This window comes from Lottia gigantea, assembly GCF_000327385.1.
Source record: "Lottia gigantea unplaced genomic scaffold LOTGIsca_56, whole genome shotgun sequence".
Lineage (NCBI taxonomy): Eukaryota > Metazoa > Mollusca > Gastropoda > Lottiidae > Lottia > Lottia gigantea.
The window spans coordinates 1,694,492-1,713,736 of NW_008709919.1; the positions used below are offsets into that span (position 1 = coordinate 1,694,492).

The 19,245-nt window shown below is 32.9% G+C and overlaps 3 protein-coding genes across 3 annotated transcripts; 2 read left to right on the forward strand and 1 right to left on the reverse strand.

Moving 5' to 3' along the window:
• Window positions 1-1,794: 1,794 nt before the first annotated feature.
• LOTGIDRAFT_150746 (hypothetical protein) lies at window positions 1,795-4,085 on the forward strand. The gene is made up of 5 exons (XM_009063263.1): window positions 1,795-2,010; window positions 2,161-2,364; window positions 2,797-2,864; window positions 3,480-3,992; window positions 4,056-4,085. The coding sequence occupies exons 2-4, from the start codon at window positions 2,203-2,205 to the stop codon at window positions 3,715-3,717; spliced, it is 468 nt and encodes a 155-aa protein (XP_009061511.1). The 5' UTR covers window positions 1,795-2,010; window positions 2,161-2,202; the 3' UTR covers window positions 3,718-3,992; window positions 4,056-4,085.
• Window positions 4,086-5,445: 1,360 nt separating this feature from the next.
• LOTGIDRAFT_219799 (hypothetical protein) lies at window positions 5,446-9,667 on the reverse strand. The gene is made up of 7 exons (XM_009063264.1): window positions 9,583-9,667; window positions 8,968-9,113; window positions 8,397-8,546; window positions 7,723-8,062; window positions 6,976-7,088; window positions 6,096-6,305; window positions 5,446-5,604 (listed from the first exon to the last, which is right to left on the reverse strand). The coding sequence occupies exons 1-7, from the start codon at window positions 9,643-9,645 to the stop codon at window positions 5,475-5,477; spliced, it is 1,152 nt and encodes a 383-aa protein (XP_009061512.1). The 5' UTR covers window positions 9,646-9,667; the 3' UTR covers window positions 5,446-5,474.
• Window positions 9,668-10,878: 1,211 nt separating this feature from the next.
• Window positions 10,879-19,245, forward strand: LOTGIDRAFT_194048 (hypothetical protein). Its single transcript, XM_009063265.1, has 18 exons — window positions 10,879-11,060; window positions 11,402-11,503; window positions 11,973-12,091; window positions 12,474-12,559; window positions 12,723-12,854; window positions 13,382-13,494; window positions 13,919-14,132; window positions 14,504-14,593; window positions 14,705-14,776; window positions 15,074-15,151; window positions 15,456-15,514; window positions 15,968-16,093; window positions 16,621-16,796; window positions 17,287-17,396; window positions 17,722-17,815; window positions 18,203-18,319; window positions 18,742-18,806; window positions 19,018-19,245. Exons 2-18 carry the CDS (start codon window positions 11,412-11,414, stop codon window positions 19,168-19,170), a joined length of 1,896 nt encoding a protein of 631 aa, XP_009061513.1. The 5' UTR covers window positions 10,879-11,060; window positions 11,402-11,411; the 3' UTR covers window positions 19,171-19,245.

Genomic DNA, 19,245 nt, shown 5'->3' on the forward strand with positions numbered 1-19,245 from the left:
GCTTATGGTGATGAGATAATTTTTGTATCATGACCCTCTCCCTTACCTGTGAAAGCTCTTATTTGAATGGAAAATAAAGTCCCCTGAATGCTCAAAATTTATCTCAACTGTTATACATTGGCTTCTGGAGGCCTTGCCTCGTAGTCTGAGAGACACCTTTCATTATTGCACCCGAATGTGTGCATGCAATTGTGGACGTATTAATTGCTGTCCCTCTGTCAGTTTGTTCACAGTTCATGTAGGCACAGTTGAGGCTGAAGTTTTTATTCCATTTCGATGCAAATTAATTGTGCATGTATATATGGATGAGGCCTCCGTTAAGTTCGAAGGTGGTAACAACCAATTGAAAGGTTTAGTCTTGACTGGTTGTGGATAATTTTTTTTTTTATGAGATATCAACCAAATTTGATTTTGCCAATAGTTATATGATAAACGGTTTAAACCGTTTGTTATAAAATTTATTACCTTGATATGATATGATTCTTCTATGAAATCAAATCACAAAATACACAGCTAAAAGGTGTTAAAGAGGAATTGCAAAAAATGTTCCTGCTGGTGCCTGGGCTAGAAGAATATGGTAAGATAGATTCACAGACACACGTCCCGTGCCTCCCTTCGGCTACCCATTTCACACAGTCATCCCAAATTAACGGGATTGTATCTATTGGCATTATTCCGATTTCTGCAAAATGTCTGTGATTCCTGTCAGTTTGAAATTTCTTTAACTTTACAGTATATGACATCATCGCAAAAAGCTGCTAATAGTTAAAAATAAAAGCTTTTGATAGTGATGTTTAAAACGCCCCTTTTTAATGGAATTGCATGGTCCACAGACGCCTGATGGAAAAATGGAATGGTGCAAATTTCCCTGATACACAAAGACATGTGAGATAACCCCTTTACAATCCCTTTAATTGATGGCTAATCCCTATCCACTGGAACCTCTACTCTTTGGGGAAATGAAGAATATAGTAGGAGTAGGCCTACGCTAAAAAAATAAGTTTTACGATGTGAAAAAATTATATTACAAAGCGAAAGGTTTAAATGAATGAACTTCATGAAATAAAACAGACAACCCCACCCCAAACGGCATGCGATTCAAGTTCCCTGGTAATTTTAGGGCAATTCCCCCCCCCCCCCCCCCTCACTGGTTTCATTAGTTCCTAATTGTTGCCATTCGTGTTTTATTTAAATCATTTTCGTCAGTCTCTGCATCAGTAATTAAAAGCTGATAACTTCTGAATCTAAGGTTATTACGATTTAATAAAAGAAATGGAAGTGGGCTTAAATAATGTAAAGTTAAATATGTCACCTCTGGAAGCATAGGCCAAGGGCAAGGGTAGGCCTATGTGGCAAAATGCACTGGACTTTGGACAATGTACGGCCAACTAGTTTGAATAATTTGTTTATGTTCTGAAGACTGATGATATTGTTCGCTGAAGTCAAAATTGAATGAGTAAATGGCACATTTTATTATATTCATTATGTAAAATTGGGTCTTCGATGATGAAAAGACGCACCCATTAAATTCTTTATCAAATATTTACTTCTGTAAAATATATATTTATGTCTTTTCTGAAGAACTTTTAATACAAAACAAACAATCTGTTTCATTAATTACGCTTTAGATTGAAATTGAGCTTAAACAAAACTAGGTCTGAAGTTTGAACTCTATGACTATAGTATGGAATAAACGTCGTCGGCTGTGAAAAGACTTATCCCGGAAGAGCCTGGCTGCGAATAATGATGTCAACTTCAAGTACGTGTTGTTGTTTACATTTTCTAAGTGAATGACTCATTTAATCAGGTTTTTATTTTGATTATTCGTTTCTACAATAAATGATTAGAACATTGAATGTATAGTATTCATACTGACACTTTCACAGTGCAGATCTACTCTACAAAATAGTCCTATGATAGGCCTATTCGAAAATACCAGCGCTTCGTGACTTCGTGGACGATCTTCTTCCTAAATTTACACTACAAAGATTGTGTGCCCTGTGAACTTTGGTAAATCACATTGTATTTGGTATTTATTGTATTCACAACTCAAAACATAACCTATAATTGAAAACGTTTGAAGCACATACTTCAATATTGACATAGATTTGGTATTAGTAAAATAATGTGATCATTTGTAACGCATGACTTTTGTTTCAGATGATTTCTGTACTGAAACTAGTAAGAAATAAATGGACGGATATGACAGGCCAGTTTCGTAGTAATGTTTGGGATCCAGTTCTTATTATATCTCAAATAATATGTGTGCAGTCAGTCTTCTATGTGTCTCTTGGATTTTGGATGGTTGTCTTGGATTTTATCGGTGCATTTGACTTGTCAGTTGACCAAATGTTTACGATGTCAGTAAGTATTAAAGAAACATAGGTTTGGTCATCTAATAATATGCTTTAATAAACAAGGGTGAAAGCCGATACTGACACTCTCTAAAGCACTGGCAGTGACACAGGCATCAGAAATTTTCTTGCCTTGAGGATTATTCGAACCCATGACATCTAATCACCTAGCAGACGACAATTCAACTCGCTACCTACTGAGCTATTCCAAGTGTCATCAGCCACTCCTATCAATTTTATGAATGGAAACTGGTTCTCTAACAATTAATACATGATTTATTTTACTGGAAATTGTGGTTATGTGGTTATTACCATTGATTGGTATCATCATTTTGAATAGTTTGGTAGGTGACAAGATGGTTGTCTATATAGACATATTGTTATGACTAGTTTTTTATGAAAAATTTAGTATTTATGAATCTCTTTCCCAAATTCTTTTCAGGACTTAGGACTAGGTGAAGATAGCGGTAGAGCTAATGTAATAGCTTTTGGTTTGAACAGTCTGACTTGGTACGTAAAATATTTTTCGGTTTACTTTGTTATCTGCCATTTGTAGTTGTCAGTCCATTGGTTCATATTACTTGTAGACACCAGTGGCGAAGCCAGGATTTCATTTGAGCACCTTGGTTTGGGTCAGTGTGGGCATCCCCTGGATAATTTTCTAATCTAAGTAGGCAGAGAATAAGCTTACACCTAACACGATTATGGCAAAGAAAGCTGTTCCTTTTTTCCAGCCGAGGGCCTCTGATATTTAAGGGACAGTTGTGCCATGTTTTTTGAAAAATCCTTTCTTAGTCTCAGAAACAATTTTTATTCAGCTTATCTTATCAGTAATAGTGTTCACAGCTCACCGTCTAAATTTGAGCCTTCAAATTTATGTGTCAAGAAAAGACAGCTATAGAAATTTTGAAGGAATTATTCGATTTTTGTACTTTTGAAGACTGTTTACGTATTATATTCAAGACTCAATCAACCCCCCAAAGTGGCGCACTTCTCCCTTTAAACTTACATTACTTCCTGTCATTTTTGGGACATGTAATATGTCATTGTGAACTCTATCAGCTCTGTGAACAACTATTTTAGATCAAACAATAATATTTATGTTCATATCATTTTATATTTCAGCTCTGTAGCATTATTATTAATTGTTGGACGAACAAAACAGTGTCTAGATTTTTCATCAACTATTCTTCTCTTTCATTTTATATTCTGTTGGATTTTTAACGGACATATTCCACAAACATTTTGGTGGTGGATAACAAATGTTGCATCATTGATATTTACCACAGTTTTAGCCGAGTATTTATGTATGGTGAATGAACTTAAGGCAATCCCTGTCATGGGTCCAAAAGTAGATTTATAGTACCGGTATGAATTTCTTTTTTGCTTCACCAAAAATTTTCATCCATCTCTCTTTCATTTGTATATTGAACCATATAGCATTTTTAAGCTTTATTGTGATTTAAAAAAGGTTATAGAAATATTAAAACAGAACCTGAATCATGTTGATATTCAGATTTTCGTGCCTTGTAGGTCCGAAAATTGCACAGCATGAAACTCTTGAGTTACAACAAGTTCAGGTTCTGTTTTGAAATTTCAATATAGCTCTACAATAAAATTGATGTATTGAGCACTATTTTAAAATTAAATATATTTTGTTATTATATCAGATTGATATACATTAATCTATAACTGGTTCTTATGATGTCTTTAAATGACACAGCTCTATGGAAAAACAATCACTGGTTAAAGTTTTATGCATAGCTAAGATGTGTTTCTTTAATCATCATAAGGTATGTAGGCCTACCTCATAATGTGCCTGAGGATTATAAGAAACATGTTAAATTGTTGCATAAAGCTTGAACCAGGGATTGTTTCAGTTTCTAAACTAAAGTGTACCTTTTCAATGCACAAAACGTTATCAACTGAGGGTGTTTTAACTTTTTTGCAACTAGTTGAGTGCAATAAAAGATTGGGTAGCATTGCTTTATCATTAGGTGTCATTTCGGAGAATTTTGAATTTTGGTCACCAATTATAATCAAATTAATTAATATTATAATTCCATAGTTGAAAAACAATTTTCTTCTCTTCAAATTAGTGATTTATTTATATACCCGGTATCTATTTAGAAATATTAAAATATAATTTGAAAATTCATCAGTTATCTGAAGATCACATAGTGTGAAACTCTGAGTAACAACATGTTTCAGGTTCTCTTTCAATATTGCTTTTTTGCTCTACAATTGAGCAATATTTAAACAGTGAAAATATTTTATTATTGTATATCTATTTATTCAAAACTTGGTTAAATGTTGATATTAGATTAAACTGGTGTTGCGGCTCTTATTAGCATTTACTTTAGCCACTTCAGTAAGGGTCTAACCATGGGGCTCTTAAACATTCATCCTCTTGAAGACAACGCCAGCCAATCAAATTTCTCCCCATCTTTGTGTGCTGCGAACACAAGGTGTATTCTGAGCAGTATAAAACGGATGGATGTTCAATATGACTGTCATTAGACCCAAACTTAAGTGGCTGTATTAAAAGTAAAAGCTAATAAAAACGGAATGAAACTGGTCTAATTTTGATTACACTGATGTTAGTGTTTATAATTAAATTCATACATCATAGTTGTTAAGAGGAGTTGTAAATAAAGCTTGTGGTCAAAATTATGATAATGGGACTATTTTTTCACAAAATGAAGTTCATAAAATGGACAACTCCCTCTACTGAGTGAAAAGCTGAAATTACTTTTTAAAGGTATACTACCAAATATTGAAATTTTTAAACTGAAAATGAGAATTTGTTGTGTCATAACTATATAACAGAATGCCCCTATAATCGAATAAATCCACAAAACTATAATAATTCATGAAACATGCTTAGAAGTGTGTTTCAATAATTATTTAGATATATTGTCTTATGTAGAGATTCTATTCTTTAGTCATGGCACCTAGTAAGTCCAATTGATGTATATATACACTTGTTGACCAAGTTTGAGACTATTATGTCCATTATAAGAGGTAGTATCCTTTTAACAAAACATATATATAGTTGAACACAAGGAGAATGAATTTAACAACAATTTGTTTTTAGGCAGTTGACACACACTCCCCGATTTAATCACTGGTTTCATTTTCATATAACCTATTAATATTAACATACACATAACATTCTTCCATTATCATACATATACTTTCTTCAATATAGTCTACTTGATCTGGTGGACAATAATCATCTTCGCTAGACCTGAAATATTTAATACTTAGTTTGTTCAGCGAGGTTTTGAACTTACAGGTTGTGACCATTTACCACTCTCACTTTTTTGAAAAGGGAAAAATATAATTCCAGAAGATAAAAATTTACTTTAAAGTTGTGACCATTTACCACTCTCACTTTTTTGGGAAGGTACATATTTAAATCTCATAATCTAGTCTTTATATATCACCCAGATGAAAGCAAAATTTGAATAACTTTAAGCACAAAAGAAACAAGAACTCAGATTGATGCACCACGATTCAACACCGTAACATACTTCCACAGTATAATGAAAATTTCAAATAAAATGGGAATTAAACACTCAGAAAGACCGATATCAGATATCTTTGACAGGATGAAGATATGAAGCTTAAAACTTTTACAAAACTTGATCAAATTACTCCTCCAACGCTTCGTTTGCTCAACAAACTTTCTTGGGGAAGTCCAAAACCTACACCAATAAAGAAAAGAAAAATACCCACCTTGCAATGGTTATTAAAGATGGTCTACTCGCTAATGACTCTAATAAATCTTTAGTAATTTGAACTAGTTGTATTATTTCTTGTGTGGTACTAATATGATGTGGTAACTCACTATCATCAATAGTACAACCAGCTTCATGGACTAAATTTTTATCATAGTCCTTATTAGTACTTTCTAAATCTTCTAATAATTCCTTCACTAATATTGCACTGTAAATTTAGAGCGAAAACTTGCCAGATGAGAAAGCATACATACATAAGTTATACTTCATATCTTAAAGGGACAGATGCAGTTTTTGGGGCAGGTGATTAGGGTCTTGAATATATAAATGGTCTTCAGAAATACTAGAAATGTACAAAAATCGCATAATACCATAAAAATATCTCAAACTAGGAATTTCTTTCCCTTTTTCTATAGATGTCTTTTCTATATATGGTAGTGCCTCAAGAGTGTCTTGTCTATTTAACTTTCAAACATGGATAATTATGGACACACATGGATTTGAAGACACACATGGATTTGAAGACTCAAATTTCGATGATGAGCTATGAACACTATTACTACTTCATATTTCTGAGACTAAAGTATGATTGGTAAAAAAAATGGCGCACCTGTCCCTTCACAAGGGTAGTATGTGCTAGATTCAAAATAACAATTTTTAGGGGTTGATTTTGATATTGATTCTCTAAATGTATATTCAAATGTACTGAAACTGTACAAAAATCACATAATCCCTCCAAATACACCTTAAACTACAAATTTCACTTTCTATTTCTATATCACGTCTTATCTATATATAGCGATAGTCTCAAGAAAAGACGAGTCGTTATTTTAACATTCAACTGCGAATAATCAAAAAGTTATAATATATAATGTTACCGTTTGTTATTTTGTTGTTTAATGCTACTATCAAAACTTTCAGCATCAGAAAATAATAATTTCTTTATATCATCCAACTGTTGTTTCCTTTCTTTAACAAAGCATTCAACACCCTAGAAAGTAATATATAGTTGCAGTGGTAGCCCAAGTCTCCTGGAACTAATAGGGGTCAGACTGACTCAATGGAGGGACAACTATCAGAGTTGGGGTTCACATACAGAGGTAAGTCAAAGTATTAGGAACTTTGTTTTATATCTTGAATACAATAGCCCCTGTTCTTGTATTACAGAATGCAGTGATTTGATTGAATTGTATGTCAGCAAATCACAGCCTTCAAAAGAAAGACTAAAAAAAATGACATGTTATGTATAGACTTTCTTTCGAGAACTTGGCTGTATTCTCTGGGTACAATCCAATCAGATCACTACATTTACAAACTGCCGTGATACATGAAAGGTGACTATTGTATTTAAGGTATATAAGCTGGAGTCGTAATAGATAGACATTGTGAAGATGCCCATGGCTGGTCTGGAAGGCTCTCCACCCAGAAAAATTTAAAACTGAAAATGATTTGATACAATTTGATTACAGGCTTGATCCTCTTCCATTAAGCTGTCATTCCTATGACTTGCAAAATCTATGTGTGGAAACATATATAACTCTTATTTTGAAATGAAGTGGGGGTACCATAAGGAACACAAACTATTTTTCTTGGGTGGCAAAATTGGCATATATAAATGTTCCTACCTGATCAGATATATTCTGTATTGGTGAACATGTATAGAGTTGTTTTAAAAGTTCATATTGTGTTTTACTATACACATCTTTAAAAGGGTTTTTAGTTGAATAAAAGTCAAGATCTATATCCAATATAAACTTTTTCTCTTTTAACTTTTTCATTAAATAGTCAAACTGTGGAGTGGCTTGATAATGTGTTTTATTTTGCGATGAATTGTTTTGATCACTGTTTTTCCAACTCTCCGGTATTAGAGTTAAAATAGTTAGTGTCACTGATTTGATATCATCTAGATTTTCTTCTCTAGAATACAGTAATTCACTTATAAAGTAATTCTCTTTACATGTTGTTCTGCAAAATGAAATGAAAGGGTGTTTAACATTTGAATAAATTTAGTAAACCCTCCTTATGACCAACTTATGATACCATGAACTTGTTCATGATTCAGTGAACTTATTCATGATTCAGTGAACTTATTCATGATACAGTGAACCTACCTATGATTCAGTGAACCTGTCTAAGATTTAGTGAACCTATTTATGATTCAGTGAAGCTATGTCCATAAGATTCAGTCAAACTCTATGATTTAGTAAACCTTCCTATGATTAGTGAACCCACTTATGAATCAGTGAGCCTATATGATTTAATGAACCTAAATCATCTTTTTAATTAAAATAATTCTTACCTTATTGTACCTGTTTTTTTACATTTACCAACTTTAAAATTTATATAGCTATCCGGTATTTGTTTAGCCCATGGTGGTTTAATCCAAAATATGTCACCGATATGTCCTGCATAAACCAATGGTATAATCCAGTTTTCAATACTCAAAGTCCTAAAAAGAACCGCTAAGTTCAGCAAGTGGCAAATAGATCCAAATTTATCAAGAATTATCAGAATCATAAATATACGTGCACATAGCGGGCATATAAAAACTGCAGACAATCGTGTCCACAAGCAAATATCGAGGCATTTTACTCTATTCATGGGCAATAACTCATAAACCATTCAATATCTAACTTTATTGATATATCACGGATATAAAGCCAAGATTCATTTCCAGTTATAATAAAATAGCAGTTTGCTAACCAAAAGATCAACTGATAGACAAGGGTGACAAACAATACTACTCAATAAGAAATAACTTAACAAAATCCAACCCATCACTCTTGCAAGATCTGCATTTACTAGATTTAAATTTTTCAAATGTCGTGAATTTTTCTTTATAAAAACTAATAATAGGTAATAATTAATACCTATAGAGATCATCTTTAATAAATACTTGATCTGCTGCCATATCTATTGGTATTAGTAAATCTGGATGCGAATCAAAATGAACTAATGATATATCTTGAAAAGGTAAAACTTTACTGCCTATAGCTCTATGTATGACTGGTACAACCTACAAAATCAATTCCAAACTTAATCATTTGGATTTTATCCTAAACAACATTTAGAAGGCTAATGAAGAGCACATGATATAACAAATAACATGCCTAATAACAAAGTACATAATGTATCAACACAATTTACATGTGTGGTCACCAGATGAAATATACTTTGTTATTGAAGAAGTGTGTTATACTATAATATATTCACCTTTGCTTTTTTGTTAGATTTTATCCATGTTATGAATTGTGCAAAAGGCTATATTCTAGTAAGGATTATTCCAACCAAATGCAAGAAAGATTGTATACTTGAAGTAACCTCTTTAAACATCCACTTTTCTTTCAGAATCCAATAGTTATTACTTAAGAAACAGCACGAGAACAAAGAGTCAAATATTTATATTCATCATGACTTTCTCAAATTGAAATATTTTGTGTGTCATTTTATCAACATAATTTTGCATAATTCAAAATAGTCCAAACCTCATGATGATCTTCAACAATATAAGCATTTACAGTCTTCACCTTTTCACAATTCTTTGCCATTTCAACACTGATACAGGTAGGCCTCCACAATTCTGTTCACTAAAAAATTAAATAAAATATTTTAGGCTACATCAACTTTCTCTACTCTCAGGCTGCTTTGATGTTTTTTTTTTTCAAGAAGCATACCGGGTTCGTTCATTTGATGTGATACATAATGGTATTTATTTGAAACCTACTGATTCAGTTGCATCTGTAGGTCCTATATATGCCAACATTGAAAATTTTTGTGGTTAATAGACCATACCCAATAGTGCTATAATGTACGTGGTAAATAGCCACTACCGCTTATCAACTTTCCGTGTAAGGCTATTTATTCATTTCAAATTTAGAATAACCAAACCTTGAATTTTTAGTTAGATCTACTGTTAAGTGTTTGAACAGAAATCATTCTAAGGAAAGCTTGTCAAGTATGTGCTACATCTAGCATCTAAACAGAAGAAGGCATCATTCTATTCATTCATTACCTACTGATTCGGCTGAAGTGAAGTTCACTAGCCTAACATATTTATTTATTCATGTTCAAATTCATTTCCACGACGATTTGAACCATTTTATTTATCCAGCTAATATAACAGTTAATTACTGACTTTAACTGACATTTATCATGAAGTGTTTGAAAAACTGAGTTACAAAAACTCCTTGGTTCAAAATATCTTAAAGTTGAATGTGAATGCTTCAAATTTGTATTATAACTTCAGCACTGAAGCACACTGTGTGATTTTTCCAGAAAAAAGTAAAGATTCTAGAAACTTTAAAAATCGATAAATCAAGCAGATCTAGGCCCGATTTCATCTTAATGAGATAAAAGGTAGGCTAAACACCTTAGTGCTTTGTAGGCCACGTGTAACTAGTTAGCATGAATTATGCATAGGCATAGACTTTATAGTTGATTGTTTAGCCTTTGCTTTGGCCATTAATATTATTTAATTAGTAGGCTAGGCCTACTTTAGTCTTTATTATGAGAGTCGCTGTTAGGTGGTGATGAGAACATGTCTCATGAAAGCACTGGCCTAGGTCACAAATTAAAGATTTAAACAAGGTGCAAGTTAAAGGTTAAGATAATTAGATATGTTAACTAAGAATGTCTCTGTAAGTGTAATACTATCTGTGGTAGTATCATTTCTTTAGCTGAAATAGCTCAAAATATATAAGAGTCAACATTCTTCTGATATATCAATAATCGCTGTCTGATAGGACTATTTCTTTTGCGCAGGTTTTCTCCAATAGGCTAATAAGCTATCAAGCTATCAATTGTGAAAAGAAACCATAGTCTTAGAAAGTTAATAAACAGAAAAGAAATATATCTACTGTATGAAATTGTCCCATTTCTCATTTCTTTGGTGAGCATTTGTCCTGTGAGCAACTTTCTGGTGAGCATTTGTCCTGTGAGCATCGGTTGGGTGAGCAACTGTCTGGTGAGCAATTTTTCGGTGAGCATCAATTGGGTGAGCAATTGTCCTATGAGCATCTGTTTGGTGAGCTACTGTCTGGTGAGCCATTTTTCGGTGAGCATCAATTGGGTGAGCAATTGTCCTATGAGCATCTGATGGTTGAGTAACTGTCTGGTGAGCAATTTTCCGGTGAGCATCAGTTGGGTGAGCAATTGTCCTATGAGCATCTGTTGGATGAGCAACTCTCTGGTAAGCAATTTTCCGGTGAGCAATTGTCGTACACTAAAAAGGCTAGGCCTAACCTTCTTAAACTTACTGGTTGACAAATTCAATAGTGTCTGCAAAAAATTATTTATTTTCTTCAGATTACATAAGATGAGAAGAATGTCTTCAAGAATTTCATGTGGAAGAGACTTTCATTGTGTTCCTGACATAAATTCAGCATTGGACTCAGCATGCAAAGCTGGGTAAGTTTGGATAAGCCTATTTGATGCCAGCACATCTTTCGTTGAGGAAGTTAATTAAGAATTCAGTAGGCCTATTTGATTTTTCTCTGTCAATATATTTCATTGAGCAAAACCTATCGAAAAATACGATCTTGTAAAAAATTAAATGTACTTCTTGATCTTCACCAAATATAGGCCTTATGAATTTAATCCAAGGTATTCACAGCAAAGTGAAATGTAATAACTATTTGTATCGCACTAATGATGAAAACATTTATTTAAATGTCACTTAAATGTCAGACCATAGCCTACTTAATTTGTGGCTTAAAATTGTCAAATTTCAACCGAAAGGCAATACATGTATGTCATAAGCTTATATGTAGGCCCTACCATACAAATTTAATCAACCAAAGCTGGGTTTAAATTTGTAGGTAACCACTCCTTTGATTGTGATACTGAAAAAATTTATTTGTTTTTTTGTTTGTTTTAGGTATGATTTTATTTGTCTACCAATTGTTCATCCCAGATTTCGTAGAGAGTTTATTAGTGGTCCTAGTAAAAAAAGATCTGGTGCTTTAACAAGATCTGATATGTCACTTTCTAGCCAAGGTTTGTAAAACTGCCCCATAGCCCTCTGTGAGTGTACCTTGTTGGCACCCATTTGTTGGTGGTATTGAAAAAATCAATAGGCCTACATTATTCTTATGGAATGTAAGCACCAGCTTAGAAATAGCAAGAATTATATCAAAATTCTGTCTCCCTTTGTACACAGATTTAATGCTTTTTAATTTAGCTTGGAACTTTATTTGCATTTAACTTTTTGAAACAGTTCAATTTTTTGAAATGGTTTCTCCATAACATTCAGTTTTGTCTCTGCTTCTAGACTTTGATCAAAATATTTCAAAATATGCAATGAACATCAGGTCACAATGCCAAGTTAATTTGGCAATAGTTAATAAAATAAATTTTGAATTTGTTTATCAACTTATAGATTGGAGTAGTTTAATTGTGGGTAAAATATCACCATGGTTACAAGTTGATTCACCTCATCTAGTCGTTCGCAAGAATTCTGAAATGGTTAGTTGAATATTTGTTTACATTAAATACAATATCAAATACATTATTTACGTACCTGACAATTTTATCTTTGTTGCAAACTGCATGGTATTGTCCATATTCTTTGACCTAATCAGGAACAGAAAAACCTTTCATTTTTTGCAAATATATTTGTTTATTGTAGGCATTTAAACAAGAATTGATGTATGCTGCTCATCTTAGTATGCCATCAGTATTGTTATCTATAAAAGGGCCTAATATTGTTAATTTGGCTAGATGTTTAAATGAACATTTGATTTCATCTTATTTTCAACAGGTATTCTTATTGTTCTAATGTTCTAAGTCATTGAAATATTCAACCAATCAAATGCTCTGTAAAGTAGAGAGTAAATTTAGGATATTTATTGTTGAACATTCGCCTAGTATTGAAACCTAAGTTTAATTGTAATAGGGGAATGAAAGCTGACACAGTGAAAACTCTAGGAAGCACTGGTCGGGGAATCAGAAGTATTCTTACTTTGAGGTTTAGGAGAATTCAAATCCACAGTACGTAATTGGACATTGGGCAAACTCTATAAAACACTGGTCGGGGAAGCGGAAACTTTCTCACTTAAACAGCACCTAATCGCCTAACAGAACAATCCAACAGGCTATCGACTGAGCAATTCCACTGCTATATTGTCTGATTCATCATAATTATCCAATTCGGAATCCTCTGCTTATTTTTATGAAATTGCTCAGATTATGAAGTTTGTTGAGTAAAGTTTGTTTCTTTCCGTTGCTGATTTTTCAAGCATCTTAGTTTGATATCCAATGACAACTAGTTATCGATTTGATTTGCAGCATTTTTGGATTCATGTACCATTAACATCTAGTAAAGATCAAGTTGATGATGTTTTTGATAATGGTGGTATGAAAAATAATATAGAACAAGAGTTTGATGATACATGGGAATGGTAACTTCTAACTTTTATACTCCCACATGAAATATGCAGTATTCTTTGTTAAGCAGTTTCCCTCTGTCAGAGATGCAGGTCAGAGGGGCTGTCGTTTGCATGGAATTGAGGCCTAGTGTGCTATAGGTTATGCACTCTAAAGATCCTCAACAGTTTGAAATGAAAAAGTAGGCTATTGCTATTGGCCTTACAAATTTCCTTTGCCTTGAACACTTGGCCAGGTTGGGTACAGAAAAGTAGGACATAAAACTTGCAGCATATATTGTTCTCATCTATATTTGTGTTTGGTTGTAAGCTTATTCTTGAATGAAATTGAACAAAATTTACGAATTTTAGAAAACATCTGTTTGATCAACAGCATGACAAAATGGTTGTTTTTGGGCATGATTCAGATTTTATTCGGTTGTTGAAATTTGACTTTCAGGTGGAACACTTTCAGAACATTATGTGATTCCAATAAAAGATTAGGTGTGGCTTTAGAACTGACAGCTGATTTACCAAGTACAGTTATATTGAATAGATGGATTGGTGAACCAGTCAAAGTTTTGATCTTGTCTACCAGTATTTTCATAACCAACAAGAAAGGTTATCCAGTATTATCCAAACAACATCAAACTTTTGTCAGACAAATGTTTAAGGTATAGTACAGAAATAAAAGATAATATTTTACAATGATCTAATGGATTCCTGCTGGTTTTTGGCCAAATCCCTTGGCATTGATCTTTATTGGTAGCTGCACCCAGTTACAGATGGGTTGACTGGACTAATGAGGAAAGATGATCTATTCAAGCTGAGGAGACTTTCTTGTCAAACTGGGGGTGAGGTGTGCATATATTTATAATAGTATCGAAGGTGGTTGCTTTGTGTAGATTGATAAGATATCAGGCAAGTTGGGCATTAACAATGTGTAGATGAACATATTGCATCATCCATGCTTATTCTGTTGAGATGCCCTATTATGTGCAGCAATATCTTTGCTTTGACATTAATTATTACAATATTTTTACAGTTGGATATACAGATGATAGTTACTGGTGCTGATAGACATTCTGATAAAGGTTTAAGATCTTATCAACAATATTTAGATCATCTTTTTCAGGTCAGATAATATACTTTTTGATGTCTTTCTTTTTCAAAAGTTTCTTTTAATCGAATCATATAAACCTTTATTGTTTAGCTAGTATGTTATAGATGTATTTTATATTTATAGACTCAACCACAAGCTGATCAAATAGGACAGTTTGCTAAAGGTTATGAAGATTATTTACAGTCTCCATTACAGGTACATATATCCATAATGTCCAATGTTGATGTTAACACTGAGATGATTATCCAATTTTCATCTCCTTCATCAATCCATCATTTCAAATATGTCCTGAAAAAAATTTCCTTCATTGCATACTGCTTGGTATCTTCATTAGCACAGAAGGTTTAAAACTCAATTCATTTCAAATGAAATCTGATATCATCTTATTTCATGTAATTTAAAATTATTTTTTTTGTCAGCTGCAATTAAGACCAAAGCTGCTATGTTTGCTTATGTTATCGTGTCTAGAAATCTTCTCTTTGTATCTTCCAGCCCCTTATGGATAATTTAGAATCCCAAACTTATGAAATATTTGAGAGAGATCCTGTCAAATATTCACAGTATCAAAAGGTATGTTACTCATGAGAAAAGTTTTGACGTACTGTATGGAATGCCCCATTCATTGTATTTATTATTTTGAAAATGGGTGAAATCTTTATGTGGATGAATATAGAGGACACCCATGCCAGTTTGCTTCTTCTTAACATTTGCTGGAATAAGCTTTTGAATCAACAATTTTAAGCCAATTTCGATAAAACTTGGTATTCATAATTTGCAACAGTGACAAGCTTTGATTTGATTTTATTTTCCTCTCCCACTTTTGCAGCTCATGTACTTCCATCAAAGATTTTATTTTTTTTCTAATTTTTTTTAGGCTGTTTATTATGCTTTGTTGGATAAAATAAGTGAATCAGAAAAAGACCAAAAGAAAATGTAAGCTCTTCCTTATTTTGTTCTATGTATTCTGATCATGAATAATCTGAAATTGATAAGTTCTTGATTGCTGAATTATTTAACCAATCAAATACTCTGTTTCAAAAGCTATTTCTTTCACATATTATGAAGAAACCTAGGGTATGGATTTGAGTAAAATGAATGCCTAATTGTAGAGAAATATGTCTCCTACGCATTCTAAAGGTTTCAACTAATAATATGGAGCCATTATGATGTCAATCACCAAAACTAGGTCAAACTGCTTAATTAATAATCAGTACTCACCGTTTCTAATTAACTTTTAAAATAAATTCAGTTTGATCAAGAAGATACATAGATATAAATAGCATACTGAAATATTTTCAGGTAGAATTAAGATCATGTAAATTGTAATGCTAAAGAAATTGCAAATATTACTATAGCTGTTATGTAGACTCTCAAAATTTGTTGTAGTGTACTAATGGTAGTAGGAGCTGGAAGAGGACCTCTAGTCAGAGCTGCATTGGCTGCTGCACAACAAGCTGATAGACAAGTTAAAAAACTTTATGCTGTTGAAAAAAATCCCAATGCTGTTGTAACGTAAGTTTTTATAGTTAAGTTCAAGGATATACATCTTTTAAAGGGATTGTTTATGTATATTAGGAATTAAGTATCTATTTCTACCATTCCTATATATGGTACAATGTATGAAAATCTCCATGTTATCAAGTATGATTTGGTTACAATGACCATTTGGACACAGACCACACAAATTACTTGTGTCAGCCATTTGGACCCAGACCACTCAAATTACAGGTGTTGGCCATTTGGACCCAGACCGCATAAATTACAGGTGTTAGCCATTTGGACCCGAACCAAACAAATTACAGGTTTTGGCCATTTGGACACAGACCACAGAAATTTAAGATGAAATTATCATCCAGATTTCTATCATGTTAGCTGTTTGTATAATTCCTAACAAAACACAAAGTCATAAAGGAACTCTAGACATGGAATTTGAAATCAGAACACAGAAAATAGAAGCTATGTACATGAAGCAAGAAAACCTATTTAAAATCCTTTCTAAAAATGCTATTGTACATTATTCCATATGTTTTGTATTGTAGATTGGAGAATCTAAAAGATGAAATGTGGGGTGAACTGGTAGATGTTATATCTTGTGATATGAGAGTCTGGGAGGCACCAGAGAAAGCTGATATATTGATCAGTGAATTATTGGGATCATTTGGTGATAATGAACTCTCACCAGAATGCTTAGATGGTGCTCAGAGATTCCTGAAAGGTAACTGTACAGCTTTGCTATCTTTTGTGCGTCATACATTAAACTCTTGGCTTCGAGACTGAAAATTGATATTGTATAATTGCGAATATAATGCTCACTCCTAAATCAAAAAAAAAATATTAAATGTCACATCTTATCTGTACACAAACCCATTTGAAGACAAACTGTAGCTCATTTGGTTAGAGTGTCAACATCATGTCACCATTTGCTTGGCTGTGTCCAGCAAAGGTAGTGGTTGGTTATAATCTTGGTCGACAGTCAGACTTTTCCTCCTCATTCCAGTAAACCCTGCTGTAAATGGGTAAAGTTAATACTGAAAAGATTAATGCCAAGAGGTTTGGTCAAGGAACAGCTGGTATCCAGGGTACTGGAGAATCTTAGTTGTAAGAATTGGAATTTCCTCTTAGTACCACCTTATCAGTCAGTCATGAAAAAAGCATATAAAATTTTACCTGGCCTTTATTACTCCTAATATGGATGTATTTTGTAGATGATGGTATTAGTATACCATGTGAATATACCTCCTATCTAGCTCCTCTTCAATCTCCTAAATTATATAATGAAGTTAGAGCTTCTAAAGAGAAAGACCAGTTACCAGGGGTTTGTTTTACTTTTCCTTTTTTTGACTATTGATCGCGGCATGAACATGGCTTTATTGGCCTAAACTGGAACAGTAATAGTAAGATGTAAACCACCTTTTTGACTATTTTTTACCACTTTGCTCTCAACTGTAAGGGATGCAGATCATAGAGACTGGTATTCAAAAAATTTGAAAATCAAGACCCTGTGTGCTACAGGCTGTGTACAATAAAGGTCTTGCCACAGCTGGAAATCAAAAAAAGAAAAAAGCTTATTTTGCTGTCCTTGCAAAATTTTCCTCTTTTTTCTTTTAATAGACAATTAACTAATTTAACTATATTTTTAGAGCCCATTTGAGAAGCCTTATGTAGTCAGGCTGCATAATTGTCATGTTTTAACAGAACCCAAATCTGTGTTTACATTTCATCATCCTAATAAAGGTAAGTGCAATGTTTACAGCTTATATATTTTCCTCATCAATGATCTAAAGAAATTTTTTTTCTAATCATGTTCAGTTAAATTTTTAAGTGACACTGTTGTAATATATCCAATCAAAAGCACTGTTAAAGTGGGCTAACAATGCACGTCTATAGTCAGCAATGAAAATGGGTGAGAAAGTACTGTTTTCTGTAATTAAGGTTATTTTGTGTACATCGGGATACATTTAAGACATAATCAAGACTGGTCTATTATATCTTGAGGTAGTTTATGTTTGCATAAGAGACAAGAGAACAATAGATGTATTGCGTCAACGATTTAATCTACCTTGAAACAAAATAGACTGGTCTCGGAACTGTGTCCGATTTTTTTGTTGATGTTTTTTGTAGATGAAGTAATTGATAATAATAGATATATCAGCTTAGAATTTCAAGCAGAATTTAACTGTGTGGTTCATGGATTTGCAGGATATTTTGAGACTATTTTGTACAAGAATATCACTTTGAGTAAGTACATGTATTAAGACAATATTTTCTGTTGAGTTTCTTATACAAGCTGTAATCTGGTACACACAGTGCTGTTCTTTAAATGAAACAAGAAGTATTCTGCAAGACATCCTCACAATGTCAAGCTATAACATAACTTTGTCTGATACCTTGACTGCAATATCCACCTTTCTTGTATCATGGAATGCAATTTGATTGGATTGTACACCAATGACTACAGTCAATCGGTCTGCTACAGTCTGTCTGTCATGAAATATGATTTGCTGTATTCACTAATGTACAATCAACCTATTCGCTGCATATACTAACTTCAGTATTACAAGAAAGGTGGATATTACAGTCAAGGTATAAGGCTAAGATCATAATACTTGAGAATGTGAAGATGAAAGATGACCTTTAATTGTTCTGATATAATGTTTCAGGTATTCTACCCTCAACCCATTCACCTGGTATGTTTAGTTGGTTTCCTATTCTGTTCCCTATTAAGGTAAGTTAATTCATTATTTAGCATTCATAATTCTATTTTATGACAATATTTTTTGGTGGGTTAAAGTAAACCATGTCCGTCCATCCAAGATTTGTTTAGTTTTCCATTTGTTTTTGTTCATTTATATTTATTTATATAGCTCGTGGATCTTCTTAGTATCCAGTTATAACAAAATCTCAGATAATTCAGAATGATTAATTTTCTCTTATAGACACCTATGAATATAAAGGCTGGAAATAAGATTATTATGGATATTTGGAGAAGGTGTACAGATAAGAATGTCTGGTATGAATGGACAATAAGGAGTCCATTTCCAATTCCCATACACAATCCTAAAGGAAGATCGTACACAATTGGTCTTTAGACATCTTTAATACCATTATTCTCAAGTTTGTATTTTTTGTAATGGATTAAAAGATTAAATAAATCTTATCCTATA

Bases quoted from the DNA above. Each gene is read 5' to 3' on its own strand.
- LOTGIDRAFT_150746 (XM_009063263.1), top strand. From the start codon at position 2,203: ATGACAGGCCAGTTTCGTAGTAATGTTTGGGATCCAGTTCTTATTATA. The intron at 2,365-2,796 runs GTAAGTATTAAA...AATTCTTTTCAG, and splicing joins ACCAAATGTTTACGATGTCA to GACTTAGGACTAGGTGAAGA. The intron at 2,865-3,479 runs GTACGTAAAATA...TTTATATTTCAG, and splicing joins GGTTTGAACAGTCTGACTTG to CTCTGTAGCATTATTATTAA.
- LOTGIDRAFT_219799 (XM_009063264.1), bottom strand. From the start codon at position 9,645: ATGGCAAAGAATTGTGAAAAGGTGAAGACTGTAAATGCTTATATTGTT. The intron at 8,063-8,396 runs GTAAGAATTATT...TTCATTTTGCAG, and splicing joins AAAAAAACAGGTACAATAAG to AACAACATGTAAAGAGAATT. The intron at 6,306-6,975 runs GTAACATTATAT...CTAAATTTACAG, and splicing joins AAACAACAAAATAACAAACG to TGCAATATTAGTGAAGGAAT.
- LOTGIDRAFT_194048 (XM_009063265.1), top strand. From the start codon at position 11,412: ATGAGAAGAATGTCTTCAAGAATTTCATGTGGAAGAGACTTTCATTGT. The intron at 14,777-15,073 runs GTACATATATCC...TGTATCTTCCAG, and splicing joins ATTTACAGTCTCCATTACAG to CCCCTTATGGATAATTTAGA. The intron at 16,797-17,286 runs GTAACTGTACAG...TGTATTTTGTAG, and splicing joins TGCTCAGAGATTCCTGAAAG to ATGATGGTATTAGTATACCA.